The following is a 19,947-nucleotide window of genomic DNA, read 5'->3' as shown; positions in this document are numbered from 1 at the left end:
CTCTAGCATGTGCTTTTTACTGGGTGAGACACCTGCTGACCTCCAGTAAATTTTTTTTTTAATTTTAAGCAGACCACTGCTCAGCTCTGGTTTATGGTGGTATGGGGAATTGAACCTGGGACTTCAGAGCCTCAGGCATGAGAGTCTCTTTGCCATAACCATTATGCTATCTACTACCTAATGTGTTTTCTTGCATAAGGTGGTCAAGGGTCAGTTTGTGGCTTCCTGATGTCACAGTGTATGGCAGAGTTTACTAACATCACATTTGCTAGGCACCTGGTAGACCTAGGATTATAGAACTGAGACTTATCTCAATCATCTTTACCACACTAAGAAATATTTCCAGGACTAGAAACTTAAAGCAAGGGTTGCTTTTTGTTTCATTAAAAATTATTTACCCAATTAATGATAAAAGAATCAGAGCATCGTTCTGACACATGCGTTGCTGAGGATTGAACTTGGAACCTCATGCTTGAGAGAAACCAGTGCCTTATCCACTGCCCCACCTCTCAGGCTGCAGATCCGTTTTTTTTTCCTCGTAAGATTTATTGAATTTATATATATGGAAAAGATTTGAGAGAGAGAAGCCAGAGCACGATGCCAGTACATGCTGGGGATTGAACCAAATAGGCAAACCCAACCAACACTTTGCCAGTTGAGCATTTTCTGAGCTGTGCCAAAATTAAGTTTTGGACTTGATTGGTGTTATGTCTTCATCAACCTAGAACTGGGATGGGGAATGTCCTGCCCGCCCATGAAATCTCATCAATTTGGTGTGGTTCTGCCAAGGTAACTGGATTTTTTTTTTTTTTTAACCAGAGCCTTGCTCAGCCCTGGCTTATGGTGGTTTGAGGGATTGAACTGGAGACCTTGGAGCCGCATGCATGAGAGTCTTTTTTGCATAACTGTTACGCTATCTCCTCTAACTTTATTATTATTACTTTTAACCAGAACACTGTGGAGTTCTGGCTTACATATGGTACTGGGGATTGAACCTAGGACTTTAAAGCCTCAGAAATTCAAGTGCTAATTTTTAGGTAGATTATTTTATATGGCCCACAAATGATGCTATAAATATTCAAATGGCCCTTGGCAGAAGAAAAAAGCTTTCCCACTCCTGGTCTAGAACAATATCTGCTACGTCATGTATTTTCAGATGAATGTCATCAGAGAGTGGGTAGATATACAAGCATGTCCTTCTCTTCCTGGTGATAAAGTCTCCACTAAACAATGGATTAAAGGAGACAGGATGCTGACTACTTCATAGATAAGGAGTAGCCTGGTGTTCTCTGGTTGTTTCAGATCTGGAGGAGTGGCAGAAGGCTGGGCAGTGGAAGGAAATCTGTCACTGGCTAGTAGAGCCTGTCAGCACCTTCCTACTGGACAGCGCTAAGTGGCTCTTGGAATTTTTCCCTCCTCCCCTAAAGCTTTACAAAACTGGGCCAGCTGAAAAAAAAAAAGAAAGAAAACTTATATAAAAAAGAAAATAAAGGTGACCCAAGTTTTATAGAAAAGGGAGTTCATATACGGGGTATTTGTTATGCAGTCAGTTGCCAGGCTCTTAAAAACCTGAAATGATTCAGAAATCTGGAGGATTTTATAGATCATTTGTAAAATATGAAAATTGATATTTTTGAGTACCCACTCTCTATGTGCTGGGTCTTAAGCCTGAACTTTTTTGCATGTAGCATGCAATCCTCAGATGACAGGATTTTTTTTTTTTTTTTGCCTCCAGGGTTCTTGCTGGGGCTTGGTGCCTGCACTATGAATCTACTGCCCCTGGAGGCTATTTTTTCCCACATGTTGCCCTTATTGTTTATCACTGTCATTGTCATTATTATTGTTGTTATTGCTGTCATTGTTGGATAGGACAGAGAGAAATTGAGAGAGGAGAGGAAGACAGAGAGGGAGAAAGATAGATACTGCAGACCTGCTTCACTGCTTATGAAGTGACCCCCCTGCAGGTAGGGAGCCGGGGGCTCGGAACAGGGATTCTTGTGCAGGTCCTTGCGCTTTGCGCCATGTTTGCTTAACCTGCTGTGCTACCACCTGGCCCCCTCTAGGAGATTTTTAAAAGATATTTTAATTTATTATTAGATTAGAGACAAAGAAATTTAGAGGGGTGGGGGAGGTAGGGAGAGACAGAGCGACACCTGCAACACTGCTTCACCACTTGTGAAGTTCCCCCCTACAGGTGGGGACCAGGGGCTTGAACCTGGGTCCTTGTGCACTGTAATGTGAGTGCTTAACCAGGTGTGCCACTGCCTGGCCCACAAAGAGAAGATTCTTAAATCCGTTTATATAGGATGACATTGAGGGGCTGAGAACTAATGTGATTTGACCAAGGTTATGTGTAAGAGAACAGTACAACCAAGATGTTTAATTCAGTCCATTGATTTTCAGGTCTGCTGCTTCCTTACTAAATTGAAAACAAGGATGTGTGTGTGTAGACAGACAGACAGACACACACACACACACACACACACACACACACACACACACACACACACTTTTTTAAACCGGAGCACTGCTCAGCTCTGGTTTATGGTGGTACTGGGGGACTAACCTGAGACTTTGGAGCTTCAGTATAAAAATATCTTTGTGGGGGTCGGTGGCGCAGTGGGTTAAGCGCACGTGGCGCATGGCGTAAGGATCCCGGTTCGAGCCCCCGGCTCCCCACCTGCAGGGGAGTCGCTTCACAGGCGGTGAAGCAGGTCTGCAGGTGTCTATCTTTCTCTCCCCCTCTCTGTCTTCCCCTCCTCTCTCCATTTCTCTTTGTCCTATCCAACAACGAACAACATCAATAATGGTAATAATAATAACCACAACGAGGCTACAACAACAAGGGCAACAAAAAGGGGGGAAAATGGCTTCCAGGAGCGGTGGATTCATGGTGCAGGCACAGAGCCCAGCAATAACCCTGGAGGAAAAAAAAAATCTTTGCATAACTATTATGCTATCACTCTTGCCCTAGATTAGGCTTTATAAATCATTTTACAATTTTATTCAATTCACAGTTCAGGACACCAATGCCAGAGGAGTTAAAGTAGCTTAGCGACTTTGTGAGAATGATGGTGGTTATGTGTTATCTTTGGGAAATGGGGGGATGGGGACATAGAACCTTGATGATGGATGTGGTGTGGAACGAGACCATATAATTTTAGAATCTTGTAAGCACCACTATTAATCAGTGTAGTATGCAGTCAAACATTTGTGCAACTGATGAACAAGTTAAGAGAGAGAGAAAAAACAACTCTAAAATTCCTGTGTAGGGGAAAACAACTCTTGTGGTGTTGATAAAAATATGTATCCTGGTGGTGCAGTGGATAAAGCATTGGACTCTCAAGCATGAGGTCCCGAGTTCAGTCCCCATGTACCAGAGTGATGTCTGGCTCTTTCTCTCTCCTCCTATGTTTCTCATTAATAAATAAATAAAATCTTTAAAAATATATATGTATCCTCATTCTAACCATGAAGAAACATCGGACCAGCTCAAATTGAAGAACCTTCTGAAGAATGAATGACTTGTGCATTAAAAGAAAAATCCAGGGACTGGAGGGCTGGGAAAGACTGTCCCAGATCAGAGAGGGTGAAGGGTATGACACCAGGTTGGATACCCACATTCTGGTCTGGGGAAAATAAAGCTGTTTCTTTCTCTATAGTGGATACTAATCGGAAAATTTCAGCATTTAAATGAGATCGGTAAATTAGGGAATAATGTTATTTGAAACTGCTAGTTTTAATAATAGTAGCACTATAATCATGTGGGGAAATGTCCTATTTTTTGGAAGTAGGTATTTAAGAACTTTGCAATTAAACATTATGGGGATTCGGGCAGTAGTGCAGTGGCTTAAGCGCAGGTGGTGCAAAGCGCAAGGACCAGCGGACAGATCCTAGGAGGTTGGAGCCCCCGGCTCTCCACCTACAGGGGAGTCGCTTCACAAGCGGTGAAACAGGTCTGCAGGTGTCTGTCTTTCTCTCCCCTCTCTGTCTTCCCCTCCTCTCTCCATTTCTCTCTGTCCTATCCAACAACAATGATATCAATAACAACAATAACTACAACAATACAAAAACAAGGGCAACAAAAGGAAATAAATAAAAATTAAAAAAATCATTGAAGAAAAAAGAAACATTATGGCTAGGAGTTGCTTTTAAATGGTTCAATAAAAAGAAGAAAGTGAGAAAGATAATAAAAGCAAACAAGGTAAATTAGCATTTGGGAGGGGTAGCATACTGGTTATGCAGATTCTCACACCTGAGGCTCCAAGGTCCCTGATTCAATCTCTGGCACTATTATCCAGAGCTGGGCAGTGTTCTGGTAAAGAAAAAAGAAAAAAAAAGAGAAAAAAGAAAGAAAAAAAGGTATTTGGGGAATCAGTAAATACAGGAATTCTGTGTACTATTTTTTATAGCCTTTCTGTATGAGTTTATTATTTTTAATTTTTAAAAAATTTTATTGATTTATTTTCCCTTTTGTTTCCTTGTCTTTTTATTCTTGTTATAATTATTATTGTTGTTGTTATTGTTGTTGTCATTGTTGGATAGGACAGAGAGAAATGGAGAGAGGAGGGGAAGACAGAGGGGGAGAGAAAGATAGACACCTGCAGACCTGCTTCACTGCCTGTGAAGGGACTCCCCTGTAGGTGGGGAGCCGGGGGCTCCAACCCGGATCCTTACGTGGGTCCTTGTGCTTTGTACCGCCGGACTCCTGGAATTATTTTTAAAAGCATTTTAAAATGCTTCCTGTGGAGAACATTTTATGGTTTTATGATACTGAGCCTTTTATGTTTTTAGGTACAATGTTGTGGTTTTCTTCATATGGATGTGTGTATTATTGATGGCATGTATTCCTAGTTTTCTCAATAATTTTAATTCTACTTTAAAAAATGTAGCCACATTGTTGAAGATTTAACTCACATGATAACAACACCCTGAATATCTTCTTATCTGTGCTTAAATGGTACTGTGATGTAAGGAAGATATGCTTTAAGAATATTTACTGGGAGTCGGGCGGTAGTGCAGCAGGTTAAGCACACGTGGCACAAAGAGCAAGGACCAGTGTAAGGATCCTGGTTCGAGCCCCTGGCTCCCCACCTGCAGGGGAGTCGCTTCACAGGTGATGAAGTAGGTCTGCAGGTGTCTATCTTTCTCTCCTCCTCTCTGTCTTCCCCTCCTCTCTCCATTTCTCTCTGTCCTATCCAACAACAACAACAATAAATAAACAATAAATACAACAATAAGACAACAAGGGCAACAAAAAGGAATAAACAAATAATTAAAAATAAATAAAGAAAAATATTTACTGGGTTGGGGTAGATAGCATAATGGTTATGCCAAGAGACTCTCATGCCTGAGATTCCTAAGTTCCTGGTTCAGTCACCTACACCACCATAAACCAGAGCTGTGCAGTGCTCTGGTAGGGGAAAGTTATATATATATATAATTTGCCTCCAGGGTTATTGCTGGGGTTCAGTGCCTGCACCATGAATCCACTGCTCCTGGAGGCCATTCCCCCCCTTTGTTGCACTTGTTGTTATAGCCTTGTTGTGATCATTATTATTGTTGTTGATGTCGTTCATTGTTGGATAGGACAGAGAAATGGAGAGAGGAGGGGAAGACAGAGGGGGGGGAGAGAAAGATAGACACCTGCAGACCTGCTTCACCGCTCGTGAAGCGACTCCCCTGCAGGTGGGGAGCCGGGGGCTCGAACTTGGATCCTTAGGCCGGTTCTTGCGCTTTGCGCCACGTGCGCTTAACCCGCTGTGCTACCGCCCTACCCCCAACCCGTATATTTTTCCTAATATTTTAACATAATTTATTTACTTCTGGATAGAGACAGAAGAGAAACTGAGAGGGAAAGGGGAGAGAGCCACCTGCAGCACTGTTTCACTGCTTGTGCAATTTCCCACTCTGCAGGTGAAGACCAGGGGCTTGAACCTGGGCCTTTGTGCACTGTGCTTAGCGAGGTGCACCACTGCCTGCCCCCTTTTAATATTTATTTAGTTTATTTTTCATGAAACAAAGATGCAGAGAGAAAGATACAAGGAGACCAGAGGACCACTCAGCACTGACTTACGGTGCTGCTGGGGATTGAATCTGGGACTATGGAGCCTCCGGCATGAGAGTGTCTTTGCATAACCGTCATGCTATCTACCCCATGCTATCTGCCCTCATTTTCTCTGCCTCGCTATATCTATGTGTGTGTCTGTGGGGGGAACCAGACTGAAATATATTTGATTGAATGTGATTCAATTACAATTCAAACGTCATCGGTCGAAAAGTATCCATCTACTGAGAGTTGCCTTGGTTCTGTTACTCTTTCTTCAGGCGCGGTGCAGAGCCCTCTTTGCCCCCCACGAACATGCGCCTGGTGCACAGATGACGGCCGCGGGGCGCGCGCTGCCCTAGAGCTGCCCCAGCCCCTGATGCGGAGCTGGTGTGCGGGGAAGGATGGATTCCAAAGACCAGAGCTCACATGTGTGGCCTACGGCTGCGGAGCACGAAGGCGGCACTACGCAGGTGCAGATAGATGTTTGTTTGCTTGCTTGCTTGCTTGTTTGCTTGCTTGCTTGTTTGCTTGTTTTGGTTGAGTACAGAAATGCTGGTTTTTATCTTTTTAGTTTTATTTTTTAGTTAACCACCAGGATTTTCGCTAGGGCGTGGCCTTGCGCCATGAGTCTGCTGCTTCTGGCAGCCATTTTCCCTCCTATATTTTACCCCTTTCTTTTTATTAGGTAAGTCAGAGAGAAACTGAGAGAGATGGGGGATGCAGAGAAGGGGCTTCGCTGCTAGTGAAGCATCCCCCCATTGCTTGTGTGGAGGGGGGGGGTCCTGGTATCGGGGTCCTTGAACGTTCAACTAGGTGTGCTACCGCTCAGCCCCCAAGAAATACTGATCTCTGTATTAATCGTAAGCATAATTTGGGAGGAGCTGGATCACAGCTTGCTGTGGAAGGAAGAGGCAGTGTTTCAGCACTTTGTCTTGTCGTTTTGGTTCAGTGATTTCCAAGAGCTGAAATACCACCTACAGGCTTTTGTGCCTTTTCCCCAACTTGTCATAATCTGTTGCATGACCTTGTCTTATTTTATCATATGCTCCACCATCCATGGAGCTTCGCTTTGCTTTGGCGCTCCCCTGTGGTGCTGGGTGCACACGTGGTAAGGAGATTTTTTTTTTTTGCCTCCAGGGTTATTGCTGGGGTTCATTGCCTGCACTATGAATCTACTGCTCCTAGCGGCCATCTTTTTTCCACTGTTGTTGAATAAGACGTAGAAATTGAGAGGGAAGGGGGAAAGAAAGACACTTGCAGACCTGCTTCAACGCTTGTGAAGCGACTCCCTTGCAGGTGGGGAGCACCGGGCTTGAACTATCATTGCACGGTTCCTTGCGCTTTATGCTGTGTGCGCTTAACCTGGTGCGCTACTGCAGGCCCCCCTCCTTTTTTTGCCTCTAGGGTTATTGCTGGGGTTCAGTGCCTGCACTACGAATCCACTGCTCCTGAAGGCCATCTTTTCCCTTTTGTTGCCCCTGTTTATCATTGTTGTTATTATTATTGTTGTCATTGCTGTCGTTGTTGTTGGCTAGGACAGAGAGAAATCAAGAGGAGAAGACAGAGGGGGAGAGAAAGGCGCCTGTAGACTTGTTTTACCACTTGTGAAGCAAAACCCCTGCAGGTGGGGAGCCAGGTACTCGAATCGCAATGCTTATGCAGGTCCTTGCACTTTGTGCCATGCACCATGTGTTCTTAATCTGCTATGCTACCACCCGACCCCCTCTTTCAAGGTTTTGATGTCAAGAAACAAATCTAAACTCATCAGATTGTCTTGCAGCAATTTAAACTGTACAAAGAGGTTGTATGCTGCACTCTCTCGGTCTCTATGACACCATCTATGCTGTATCTTGATAGACAGGTTAGACTGAAGCTTAGTATAGAAGTAGAAGTTTAAGGGCCTGGTTGAGCGCATGTGTTGCAGTGCACAGGGACCTGGGTTCGAGCCCCCAGCCCTCACCTGCAGAGGGAAAGCTTCACAAGTGGTGAAGCAGTGCTGCAGGTGCCTCTCTGTCTCTCTCCCTCTCTATCACCCCCTTCCCTCTAGATTTCTGGCAGTCTCTATCCAAATAAATAAATAAATAAAGATAATTAAAAAAAAACCTTCTAAATAAAAAATAAGTTTATTGGGGGGATGAGCGGTGGTGCACCCAGTGAAGCAAACATATTATAGTGCAGGGTTCAAGACCATGGACCCCAGATGCAAGGAGAGCTTCATGAGTGGTGCAGCAATACTCCAGGTGTCTCTCTTTCTCCCAATCTATCAGCCCCCCCCCCAATTTCTCGATGTCACACATCTGTGTATACAGCTTTTATTCTGTAGGAGTAGTTGCTGCAGACTTGCTCCTTTTTTCCACAGGTACACTTTGTGCCAGACACTGGGACTGTGACTCAGATTGTCTACACCGATGACCAGGTCCGCCCACCCCAGCAGGTGGTATACACGACAGATGGTGCCTCCTACACGTCAGTGGATGGTCCGGAGCACACTCTGGTGTACATTCATCCTGTGGAAGCTGCGCAGGCATGTGAAGGGTTGTTGGCTAGTATTTATTAATGGATTTGCCAAGGACTCGTGTTTACTTTTCTGTTAGTCTCTGAGCTAGGTGCTAGTGATACAGGAGCTATCCAGTTAAGATTTGTGTTCTCAATATGCTGACGATCAATTTAGCAGAAGATAGTGTTTGTTTAAATTAGGCGTAAGAAGGAAAAAGAGCACTATCCTTGTCAGTTCGTCAAAGTGACCATTTATGAGATTATTTTTCCTAAATATCAAGAAAAAAGGCCAAAAATAACATTTACTTCTGATTAGCTTAATCAAAAATGGATCAGTGAAAACATGTAGATTATTGTACTTAAATGTAAAATGTACTTAAATGTAAAAAAAAAAGGTCCTAGTAGCTTCGTGATATTTACTAATTTACTGATCTGTCAAACTGTGTAGAAGCAAAGGTTATGGACAAGGGAGATAGCACAATGGTTATGCAAAGAGACTCTCATACCTGAGGCTTCAAAATCCTAATTCAATTTTCTGCACCACCCAAAGCCGGAGCTGAATAGTGCTCAGGTAAAAAACAGGAACAAAGAAGAAAACAAGCAAACTCTGTAGTATAGCTCTTTCTTGAAGTGCCAGTTTTTAAATGTGTATATGACACGAACAGTCTTCAACATGCAAAAGTTAGTTTCTGATGTTAGCACTTTACAGTGTACATAGTAATTAAAAATACATTAAAAATAATTCCCATACCTTTGCAATAAGACTCTGGCCATAAACATTTGTCTTCATGTAATATTTAATCGAGAAGTTTAAATCACTCCCAAGAAGAAATGGAACACATCTAATACATGCCTTTCAAATTAATATGAAGATGAAATTACCAACTAGTCAGATGACAGTCTTGCAGTTTTAGTCCCCTGATCATAGCTTAAGATCACATCAGACAGTTTAAATAAAAAATGTTCTCTACCCACTTTTAATTACTGTGTTACAAAATGTCTAAATTATGATAATTTCTTGTGTAAAATCTAGGATGTTTGACAGTGGTTCAGATTCTCTTTTTTAAGTTTTTAATTTTTAAAAAAAATTATCTTTATTTTACTTATTGGGTAGAGACAGTCAGAAATTGAGGGGGGGGAATAGAGAGAGAGAGACAGAGAGACACCTGCAACACTACTTCACCACTTGCAAAGCATTCCCTGCAGGTGGGGACTGGGGGCTTGAACCTGGGTCCTTGCGCATTGTAACTTGTGCGCTCAACCAGGTGCACCACTATCTGGCCTCTTTCTCTCTCTTTTTTTTTTTAACCAAAGCACTGCTCAGCTCTGGCTTATGGCAGTAGGGGTGGGGTGGATTGAACCTGGTACTTTGGAGCCTCAGGCATGACAGTCTCTTTGCATAACCATTATGCTCCCCCCCCATTCTCTATATTATTCCTCTGAAATAAAATTAACTTTTAGTCCCTTAGGTTTGCTTGAAAGCTTGGGCTAATTAAGATCTTAAAAGATTCAGAGGAAAAAATGTCTCTCTGCAAGGGAATTTTTCTATGGGATCCTGGCTAAGATAACTTGGAAGATTTTCTTTGTAGTTAGCTTTATTGTATCATGGTCCAGAGTGTTATGATTTTATAATGATGACTTTTAAAACACTATGATTTTATGGACTTTATAAAGAAAAATCTCTGGATCATTAGATCCAGTCTGTTTTCCTACTGTGTCTCTGACAAGTGCACCGTTAGATTTGAAGGCGTCATATAGTACTCGTAGGTATTTAGTCACAAGCCTACTCATATGACACATAGTGTTATGTATAGACACACACATCCTTAAACATGGCTTGCCATTTATGTTTTCCTGATATGCTTTTTAAATTAGAGGTGACTTTCTACCTTGAGAGAGTAAAAGTCTTAAAGTATAATTAGCCAGTAGAGATGGTTAGTTTATACAATCTCTGAAGCCATCCAAATGAAAGGCTCTAGCTAAATATAAGATTGCTGTCTTTATCCTCCTTATTAATGAAGGATTACTTTTAGTTATATGGAATTAACTCTTCTAAGAATAGGTGCTTAGCAGTGGAATAATTTTTGCTGTGTAAGTGACCTGTTTAAAGATCTGCTGGTAAATTTTGTTTGCTTTTATCTAGACTCTGTTTACAGATCCAGGCCAGGTAACTTATGTCCAGCAGGATGCCACGGCTCAGCAGGTAATGAATTTTCTTTTTGCCTTTTTTAATTTGGCGATAATACTGTGAATAATACTATTTTCTGTAGTGCCCACCCCTCTCCAGCCATCCACATTCTCTAGATACTTGTTTTTATGTAATAAGAACATTATTCATCTTCTTTAGTAAAAACAGAATCCAATATATATACTATATGCACACACATATTTGTTGGAAAAGTCATGACATATTCTGTGCAGAAATGCTTCATAACTTTACTGATAATTAAATTATATATGTATAATTTATAATATATATATTATATATATATAATATATATAATTATATATATATATACATATGTCTTGCTAATAGAAATTATTTGTTGAGAAAATGAAAAAAAAGCACATATATTAGTTTAGGTTGCAATAAGTAATCCTGAGTTTTTAAAAAAATATTTATTTCCATTTGTTGCCCTTGTTGTTTTATTGTTGTACTTACTGTTGTTGTTATTGATGTCGTTGTTGTTAGATAGGACAGAGAGAAATGGAGAGAGGAGGGGAAGACAGAGAGGGGAGAGAAAGAGAGACACCTGCAGACCTGCTTCACCTCTTTTGAAGTGACTCCCCTGCAGGTGAGGAGCCAGGGATTCGAACCGGGATCCTTTGTGCTACATGCACTTAACCTGCTGTGCTACCACCCGATTCCCAATCCTGAGTTTTTAAAGGTCTCTACTTTTAGGACTTTGGAGACATTTTATTATTTGTTCCATTTTAAAGTGTTTAAAGTATTAAGTTAATATTTTTTGCCTAAGCCACATATAAATTTGTTGGCAACCTTTCTCATTCTAGCTTCTAAAAATTGAGATTATTTTTTTAGACAGAAGCTGAGAGAAAGGAGAGGGGAGGAGGAGGAAGAAGAGGAGGAGGAAATGAGACTACAGCATTGAAGCTTCTTCCAGTGTGATGGGGCCAGGCTCAAACCTGGGTATTGCATACATCAGAATTGTATAAAGCCAGGAAGCTATTTTCCAGGCCCCAACATTGAGTGTTTTTTCTTTTTCTTTTTTTTTTTTTTTTATAGTGGAGGGGAGGGGGAAGGAAAGTCCTTTCTTCCTCTTGATTTATATCTTTTTGGGGTTGGGCATCAGTGCACATGGTTGAGCATACAGTTCCCCACCTGCAGGGGAAGTTTCATGAACAGTGAAGTAGCTCTGCAGGTGTCCTCTTTCTTTCTCCTTCACTCTCTTCCCTTTTGGTTTCTCTCTGTCTCAAATAAACAAATAAATAAATAAGAAAAAATCTGATGAAAAAAGTCTTAACAATATTATAAAAGAGAGAGTTGCTTATTTTTATGAGAGAGAGAGACTGAGGCTGAAGCAGCACCCTGGCATTGTGCTATCAAAGATGGCGCCCAAGGCCTCGCTCACATGTGTTAGTTTTGTGTTCTGTCTGCTGAGCCACTGGTTTTATTTTGAAACATTTTTCTTTTTCTCCATGTCTGATATGTCCTACTTGACTCTGAGGGATTTCTTCCTCATTTTCTTCTGGGCTGTGAAAGTGGTAAATGCAGACGCGGGCAGGAGGTAGATAACATAATGGTCATGCAAACAGACTGTCATGCCATAGGCTCTACCGCGCCAGGTTCAATCCCCCACACTGTCATAAGCCAGAGCTGATTAGTGTTCTGTTAGGGGTCAGGGGGAAAGAAAGGAAGAAAGAAGTGTGGAAGCTAGTTGGTGTCGGTCTCACTTTGAAGGAAATACGGATCCAGAGAGTTTTGTTTTCTCGTTGACTATTGGAAGTATGAGTAGAGTTCAGGTGTGCCAGCGACATTTGTCAGTGATTAGCAAGTAAATTCTCACTGGTGAGCACTTTCTTGCTATGTAGGGTTTCTAGTGAATTATTTGGGTAATTCCACTTTAAAACTTGAAATATGAACAGTAGTTGTATTGCAGTCATACACTGCTTCCAGAAGGGTGCACATTCTGAGAACTGCATTGCTAGGTGATTGTGTTGTGCAGCCCTCAAAGGGTGTAATTACACAATCAGATAATATAACCCACTGCACACCCAGGCTGCCTGGCATTGCCTACTGACCACACCTGGGAATTTATATTCTGTTGCTGACAGAAACATCATTAAATGATGCATGACCATAATATTACATATGTACCCTGGAGAGGAATTCTTAGGCATCTCTGTCATATGAGTTATGGTTGAATTTATACCTGATTGACAAAGACCTGTACTTTTGTGAGGACTGTGATCTTGAGTAAGAATTTGTCTTGATTTGTTCAGACTGTGATTACAGCCTGACACTCACGTATAAACTGGGTGACTTACAAACCATAGACATTTATTAATGACGGCTCTTGCAGTTGGCAAGTTCAAGATCAAGGCACTGGTAGATTTGTTGTCTGCTGAGAGTCCATTTGTTGGTTCACTGATGGCCATCTTGTTTCACATGACAAAAGGGGTGAGAGAGCCTTAGGGGAGGGGTCTCTTTTATAAGGGTGAGGAGCTCCTATTTTCTGACCTAATCATTTCTTTGAGGCCTATCTTTCATTTAAGTACTAACCAGGCCTCACCCTGCTTAGCTTTGGACGAGATGGGGTGTGTTTAGGGTGGTATGGCTATATACAGAAGCCCATCTCCTAATACTTTCATATTAGAGATTAGCTTTCAGGATATGTACTATAGGGGCTCACAAACATTCCTTCTGTAATAAGGTTATTTTATTTTAACAGTTCTGTAATAATTACACAAACACACAACTAACTCTCTCTTTAACTAGAGCATTATTCAGCTCTGGCTTATGGTGATGGAGATTGAACCTAGGAACTTGGAGCCTCAGGCATAAAAGTTTTTGCATATCCACTAAGTGATATTGATTCCATCAAGTAAACAGTGGGAAGGCTTTAATTCATTTTTACAAGGTGGCAGGAAAGAAGAAAACGAAATCTCTCTGACAAGTGGAGTGAAATGCCTAGTCTGACTTGCAGAAATCATTCACTCATTCATCCCCTAACTTTTAGAGTAACGATATCTGTTTATTTATTCAGCGATAGAGACAGAGAGAAATTGAGAGGGAAGGAGAAGGTAGTGGAGCTAGACATCTGCAGCCCTGCTTCCCCCCATTCATGAAACTTCACCCCCGCTGCAGGTGGGGACTGGGGGCTTTTTACCAGAGTCTTAATGTATTATGATGTGTCTTCTCAACCACATGCACCACAACCTGGCCCCAGTCTAATGATTTTTTAAAAAATTATTATGGAAAGTTGAAACAAGCAAAACAAACAAACAAAGATACACAGATTTTGCAAAAGCATCTTATTACCTTAGCAGTTGACAACTTTTATTCCAGACACCCTTGCAGACATCTAAACAGAGAGAGATAAACAAGCAGTGGGGGAAATGGCACTGTGCAATTTTTTGAGAGTTTGGCAGTAGCAGGAGGAGTGAAACTGAAAGAGATTGGAGTCATATTTCCTCCTCCCTCCCTCCCTCCCTCCCTCCCTTTCTTCCTTCCTCCTTCCTTCCTTCCTTCCTTCCTTCCTTCCTTCCTTCCTTCCTTCCTTCCTTCCTTCCTTCTCTCCTCTCTCTTTCTCTTCTTTCCTTCCATTCCTTCTTTTAAGATTTTATTTACTTATTAATAAGAAAGATGAGAGAGAAAGAACCAGACATCACTTTGATACGTTTGCTGCCAGAGATTGTACTCAGGACCTTATGCTTGAGTCAGTGCCTTATCCACTGCACCCCCTCCCAGACCATGAGTCATGTTTTCTTAAACTGTAATTGAACTTCAGTCCTGTTCTGTCTTTGATTCCCATGACGAAGGTGTGGACTTCAGCGCACTGACCTTTACTCCCACTCTTCTCCCAAGGTTCTGTGTTAGTTGTACTGTTGTTGCCATCTAGTTTGGAACCAAATTTTTGAAAGTTTTTTGTTTTTTCTCCAGAGCACTGCTCAGCTCTGGTTTATGGTCATGCTGGGTTTGAACCTGGGACCTCAGATCCTCAGACATGAAAGTCTTTTAGCATAACCATTATGCTACCTCCCCAGCCTTTTGAAAGTGGTTTTACTTTTATTTATTTATTTATTTATTTATTTATTTATTTATTTATTTATTTATTTTTGCCTCCAGGGTTATTGCTGGGGCTCGGTGCCTGCACCAGGAATCCACTGCTCCTGGAGGCTATTTTTTTCCCTTTTGTTGACCTTGTTGTTTTATCGTTGTTGTGGTTATTATTATTATTGTTGATGCCATTGTTGTTGGGTACGACAGAGAGAAATGGAGAGAGTAGGGGCAGACGGGGGAGAGAAAGATAGACACCTGCAGACCTGCTTCACTGCTTGTGGGGAGCTGGGGACTCGAACCGGGATTCTTCTGCTGATCCTTGCACTTTGTGCCATGTGCACTTAACCTGTTGCACTATCACTTGACCCCCCTTTTAATTTTTTATCAATGATTTAATATTTATTATAAGACCATAGATAACATGTGTATAATTCCACAACATTCCCACCACCAGAGTTCTGTGTCCCCGTTCCCTTCATTGGAAACTGCCGTATTTCTCCCAAGGTCACAGATATAGGCTGACTTTCTAACTATTTGTATCTCTCTCTATATCTCTATCTATCTATATCTATACATGTATCAACAAATATGTAGAACTTTTTTTGGGCCTGTTTTTCTTCTGTAGTTCTGCCTTCACTTCCTTTCTAAGTCACCCCTCTACCTAGTACTACTTCTAAGTGGCCTTCCTTTTTTCCTGTTTCCCAGATAAGAGCAACAGTGCCTGACTTCCTCTGGTGCTTTCCAGATTCACTTTCCACTCAGTGATGATATAAAACCAACATTCTTTGTCTAGTGAAGAAGCAATTTCAGAAGCCCAACCTTACACCTTCTGCAGCCCATAAAGAATTTTGGTCCATACTCCCAGAGAGGGATAAAGAATAGGGAAGCTTCCAGTGGAGGGGATGGGACACAGAACTCTGATGATGGGAACTGGGCGGAATTGTACTCTTATTATTTTACAATCTCATTAATCATTATTATATCGCCAATAAAAGATTAAAAAGAAAAGAACAGAAAAACAAGATTCCTGGTGACAACACTTTGGGTCCTGGTGGAATTGGGATTAAGAGCCTTCTGCCCATCTTCTCCTGTCCTTTACTTCTCTGGGAGTATAGATCAAGGTTATTTTAGGAGTGTAGAGGGTAGAACTTCTGTAATTGCTCCTCTGCTGAGCATGGGTGTTGGCAGGTCGATCCATACCTACGACCTGTTTCTATGTTTGCCTAGTGGGATAAGGCTCTGGAGAGGTGAGGTTCCAGGAAGCATTGGTGAGATTTTCTGCCTATAGAGGTCAGGATTTATAAATCGGTGGCTGAAAGGCAGTAAGATATAAAGCAGGACATAAAAAAAAATTTTTTTAAAGATTTTATTTATTTATTAATGAGAAAGATAGGAGGAGAGAGAAAGAACCAGACATTGCTCTGATACATGTGCTGCCAGGGATTGAACTCGGGACCTTACGCCGGTCCTTGCACTTTTGTGCCACGTGTGCTTAACCCACTGCGCTACCATGAACTCGGAACCTTATGCTTGAGAGTCTAATGCTTTTTTCACTGTGCCATTTCCTGGACACAGCAGGACAAATTTTTTTTTTTTTAAAGATTTTATTTATTTATTAATGTGAAAGATAGGAAGAGAAAGAGAAAGAATCAGATATCACTCCGGTACATGTGCTGCAGGGGATTGAACTCTGGACCTCATGCTTGAGAGTCCAATGCTTTATCCACTGTGCTATCTCCCAGACCACAGCAGGTTCCTATTTATTAAAATGTCTAATAAATAGGAACCAAAAAAGAAGGAATAGAGCCAATGCGAATATGGGCCTTAGTGTGAAAAGAAACTAGGAAGTCTATTTTCAGTATGTTTCTAGGGGTGCATAACTTAATAACTTTGCTTGAGATTTGTAGTTGACATGGAGGTGGACTAGAAATATTGTCTGAGAAGATGGTATGAGAATTGAGAATAGGACTGGATGAGGGCAGAGAGTAGCTCCCAAGCTTCAAGAAAGTATATAAATACAACTAACTGTTTACCATATTGATCTGACCCAGGGTCTATATCTATTCACATTTAGCACAGGACTCTGTATAGCCTCCACAGCCCTGTCAGATTGAGCTCACAGTCCATGGTCATAGCTGGGAACATTCTAGGCTGCACTCATTTCGGGGCCAGGCTTCCTCGAGTGGCGGAGTAGGAAGACCCAGCCTCCCTTCAGAAAGTGGGGCAGTCCCTACCATGGCTACTTTATCATGAGGGGAAGATCCTGAGGAAGCTCACAAAAAGACTTATGATGAGATTCTACATATATTGTTTTATATGTACGTTATTCTGTTTTTAGTCACTGTAGGGAACATTGTCATAGATGGAACTACACCAGATATATTTAAAATCCACAAACTCATGCTGATATTGAAATTATTACTTTAGTACATTCACTCTGATCACTTACTGCATTTGTTAGAGGACCTTCACACTATTCGGAGGTCTGGTATAAAGGGCTAGGGAGATAGCATAGTAGTTTTGCAAATGACTTTCATGCCTGAGGTTCTGAGGTCCCAAGTTCAATCTCCAGCACCACCACAAGCCAGAGCAGAGCAATGCTCTGGTTTCTTTCTTCCTGTATCTCTCTTTCATTAAAAATAAGTAAATAAATCTGGTAAGTGACGGGAAAGAATCCAGCCTTTCCCTTAATGTTCTCAGTAAACAGTTACTCAATGAGGGCAATTTCTTGATAGAAGCATGCCAACCAATAAACAAAGAGGGGCTGATTGGCTTAAAATGTCTTCATTTTTCATCTCCTGATGAAATATGGATCTAGGCAGTGGTTATCAACAGCGGCCTGAAGCCATCAGGAAAAAATAAGCTGATGGGGCACTTTATAATAGGTGGATCAGATTAACCCTCTAGACAGTGGTCATGTAGTTGAAAAGAGAGGTGTTCTCTGTAGGCCTCCTGGTATGTGGACCTGCAATTTACCATCTCTGAAGTCTTTCTCCTGCCAAACTGAACCTAAATCTAATTGGGTCACTCACTTCTATTATGTGCTTGTAGGATGCATGGTAAGTCAATAGAGCAAGTGAAAAGGCACCTAGGTATGCAACCAACCAAATCCAAACTATGGGAAACTCTAGGATAAATGGCTTCATTTCTTCCAATGGTAATTTGTAAAGAACAACAAAAAAAAAAAGTAGTGGGGCTTACAAGAAACCAGAGACCTATCAGTCAGATGTAATGTATGGACCTTGTTGAAGGCTCTGCTTTGCACATTGCTATACGCCCATTCCACATGGGGTCTTTGCAGTTTTTTAAGCATTTTCATATCTTCTGGCATGTGGTATTTTGTTGTTTTAGGATTAAAGCATAGTTTTAATTGTGTGTATGTGGCAGGGGGTGAAGAAAGAAACAATTGGTAAAAATTCTAACTCTAGTAGGGGTATTTGAGGACATTAAGGAGTGGCTTACATTTAAAAAAAATTACTAGTGATTTAATATTGATTTACAAAATTACATGTCAACAGGGCTATATAGTTTTATACCATTCCCACCAACAGAGTTCTGAATCTTCAGTCTCCCCATTGTAGTGGCTTATGTTTTTTAAGGAAGATTACATATAATAAACTATGGAAATTCTTTTCTTCCAGAGTTACCTATGGACTTGCTTTATTTATTTATTTACTTATTTTTTGGGTAGAGGCAGAGAAATTGAGAGGAGGAGGGGACACACACACACACACACACACACACACACACACCTGCAGCACTACTTCACAACTTTTGAAGTTTCCACTCTACAGGTGGGGACCCAGGGTTTGAACCTGCATCCTTATACACTGCGACATGTACTCCCAACCAGGTGTGCCACTGCTTGGCCCCTCATCTGCTGGTCTGTTTACAGATGAAAAGGTATCCTGTCTGAGTTTTACTGCAGAATACTCCAGTGAGGTGGGTGAGTGTGTGGGAGAACAGTGTAAGTCAGGTGAGCTGTGAGTTAATAATTTGTCGAAGGTGAGCGAGGGGCACAAGACGTTTACTATACTGTGCCCTATATTTGATATATGTTTGAAACTTGTCTTTGTAAGTGGAAAGATGATTTTAGCAGGCCTTTCTGAATTGCTTCTCAGATGGTGAAATGAATTTACACTCCCACCAGTAGTCCACAAGGATGCAAGTTTCCACACGCCCATTCCACATGGGGTCTTTGCAGCATTGGCCAATCTGATTGGCATACAGTACTTTGTTGTTTTAGGATTAGGGCATAGTTTTTTTTTTTAAGATTTATTTATTTATTTATTTATTAATGAGAAAGATAGGAGAGAGAGAAAGAACCAGACATCACTCTGGTACATGTGCTGCCGGGGATTGAACTCAGGACCTCATGCTTGAGAGTCTAGTGCCTTAGCCACTGCACCATCTCCCGGACCATAGTGCATAGTTTTAATTAGAAATTTTGTTGCTCCTTAAAGGGGCTTGCATCTCCAGTCTTCAGAAACAACCTTCTTATTGTTTATTTCATACCAAAGAAAAAAAATTTTTTTAAGTATTTTCTGCATTATCTTTATTTATTTATTGGATAGAGACAGCCAGAAATTGAGAGGGAAAGAAGTGATAGATGATAGAGAGGGAGAGAGACACCTGCAGCACTGCTTCTCTACTTGCAAAGCTTTCCCCCTACAGGTGGGAACTGGGGACTTGAACCTGGGTCCCTGAGCACTGTAACATGTACACTCAACCAGGTGCACCACCACCCAGCCTCAAAAGAAGAGCTGTATTCAGATAGTGTTGTGGGTCAACCCGGCTTTGACCTAGCACGTTATGATTGGGCCCTCCTCAATCGCTATCGAACAGGCCATGGCCGGTGCGCCGCTATGTTCCATCGCTGGGGAGCCAGAGACGACCCGAACTGCCCCTGCGGCTCCAGACAGACTATGGCCCACATAGTCAACGACTGCCACCTCTCCAGATTCAAAGGAGGTCTCGAAACTTTACATCTGGCTCAATCTGATGCTGTTGACTGGCTACGGAAGAAGGGCAAACGCTAGAAGAAGAAGTGTTGTGGGTTGTGGCCTAGCTTAGCTTCTTTCTTGATTTGCACTTCACTTTCAGCTGGTATGTTTTTAATTTCAGTTATCCTGTGACCTGGGTAAATTCTGGAAAGAAAGTT

General features: G+C 41.7%; 1 protein-coding gene across 1 annotated transcript in view; it reads left to right on the top strand.

Annotated features, from left to right (window-relative positions):
- The window catches only part of PRDM10 (PR/SET domain 10), a 100,875-nt gene that overhangs the window by 24,549 nt on the left and 56,379 nt on the right, over positions 1 to 19,947 (top strand). Inside the window, exons 2-4 of the mRNA XM_060179885.1 lie at positions 6,328 to 6,519; positions 8,409 to 8,573; positions 10,689 to 10,748. Coding sequence (XP_060035868.1) covers positions 6,451 to 6,519; positions 8,409 to 8,573; positions 10,689 to 10,748 — 294 coding nt within the window. The 5' untranslated portion in view covers positions 6,328 to 6,450. The remainder of the gene's footprint in view (positions 1 to 6,327; positions 6,520 to 8,408; positions 8,574 to 10,688; positions 10,749 to 19,947) is intronic.

Source organism: Erinaceus europaeus, chromosome 20, assembly GCF_950295315.1.
Source record: "Erinaceus europaeus chromosome 20, mEriEur2.1, whole genome shotgun sequence".
Classification (NCBI taxonomy): Eukaryota; Metazoa; Chordata; class Mammalia; order Eulipotyphla; family Erinaceidae; genus Erinaceus; species Erinaceus europaeus.
The sequence above is the reverse complement of the archived record's forward strand: the minus strand, read 5'-3'. Positions and strand labels throughout refer to the sequence as shown.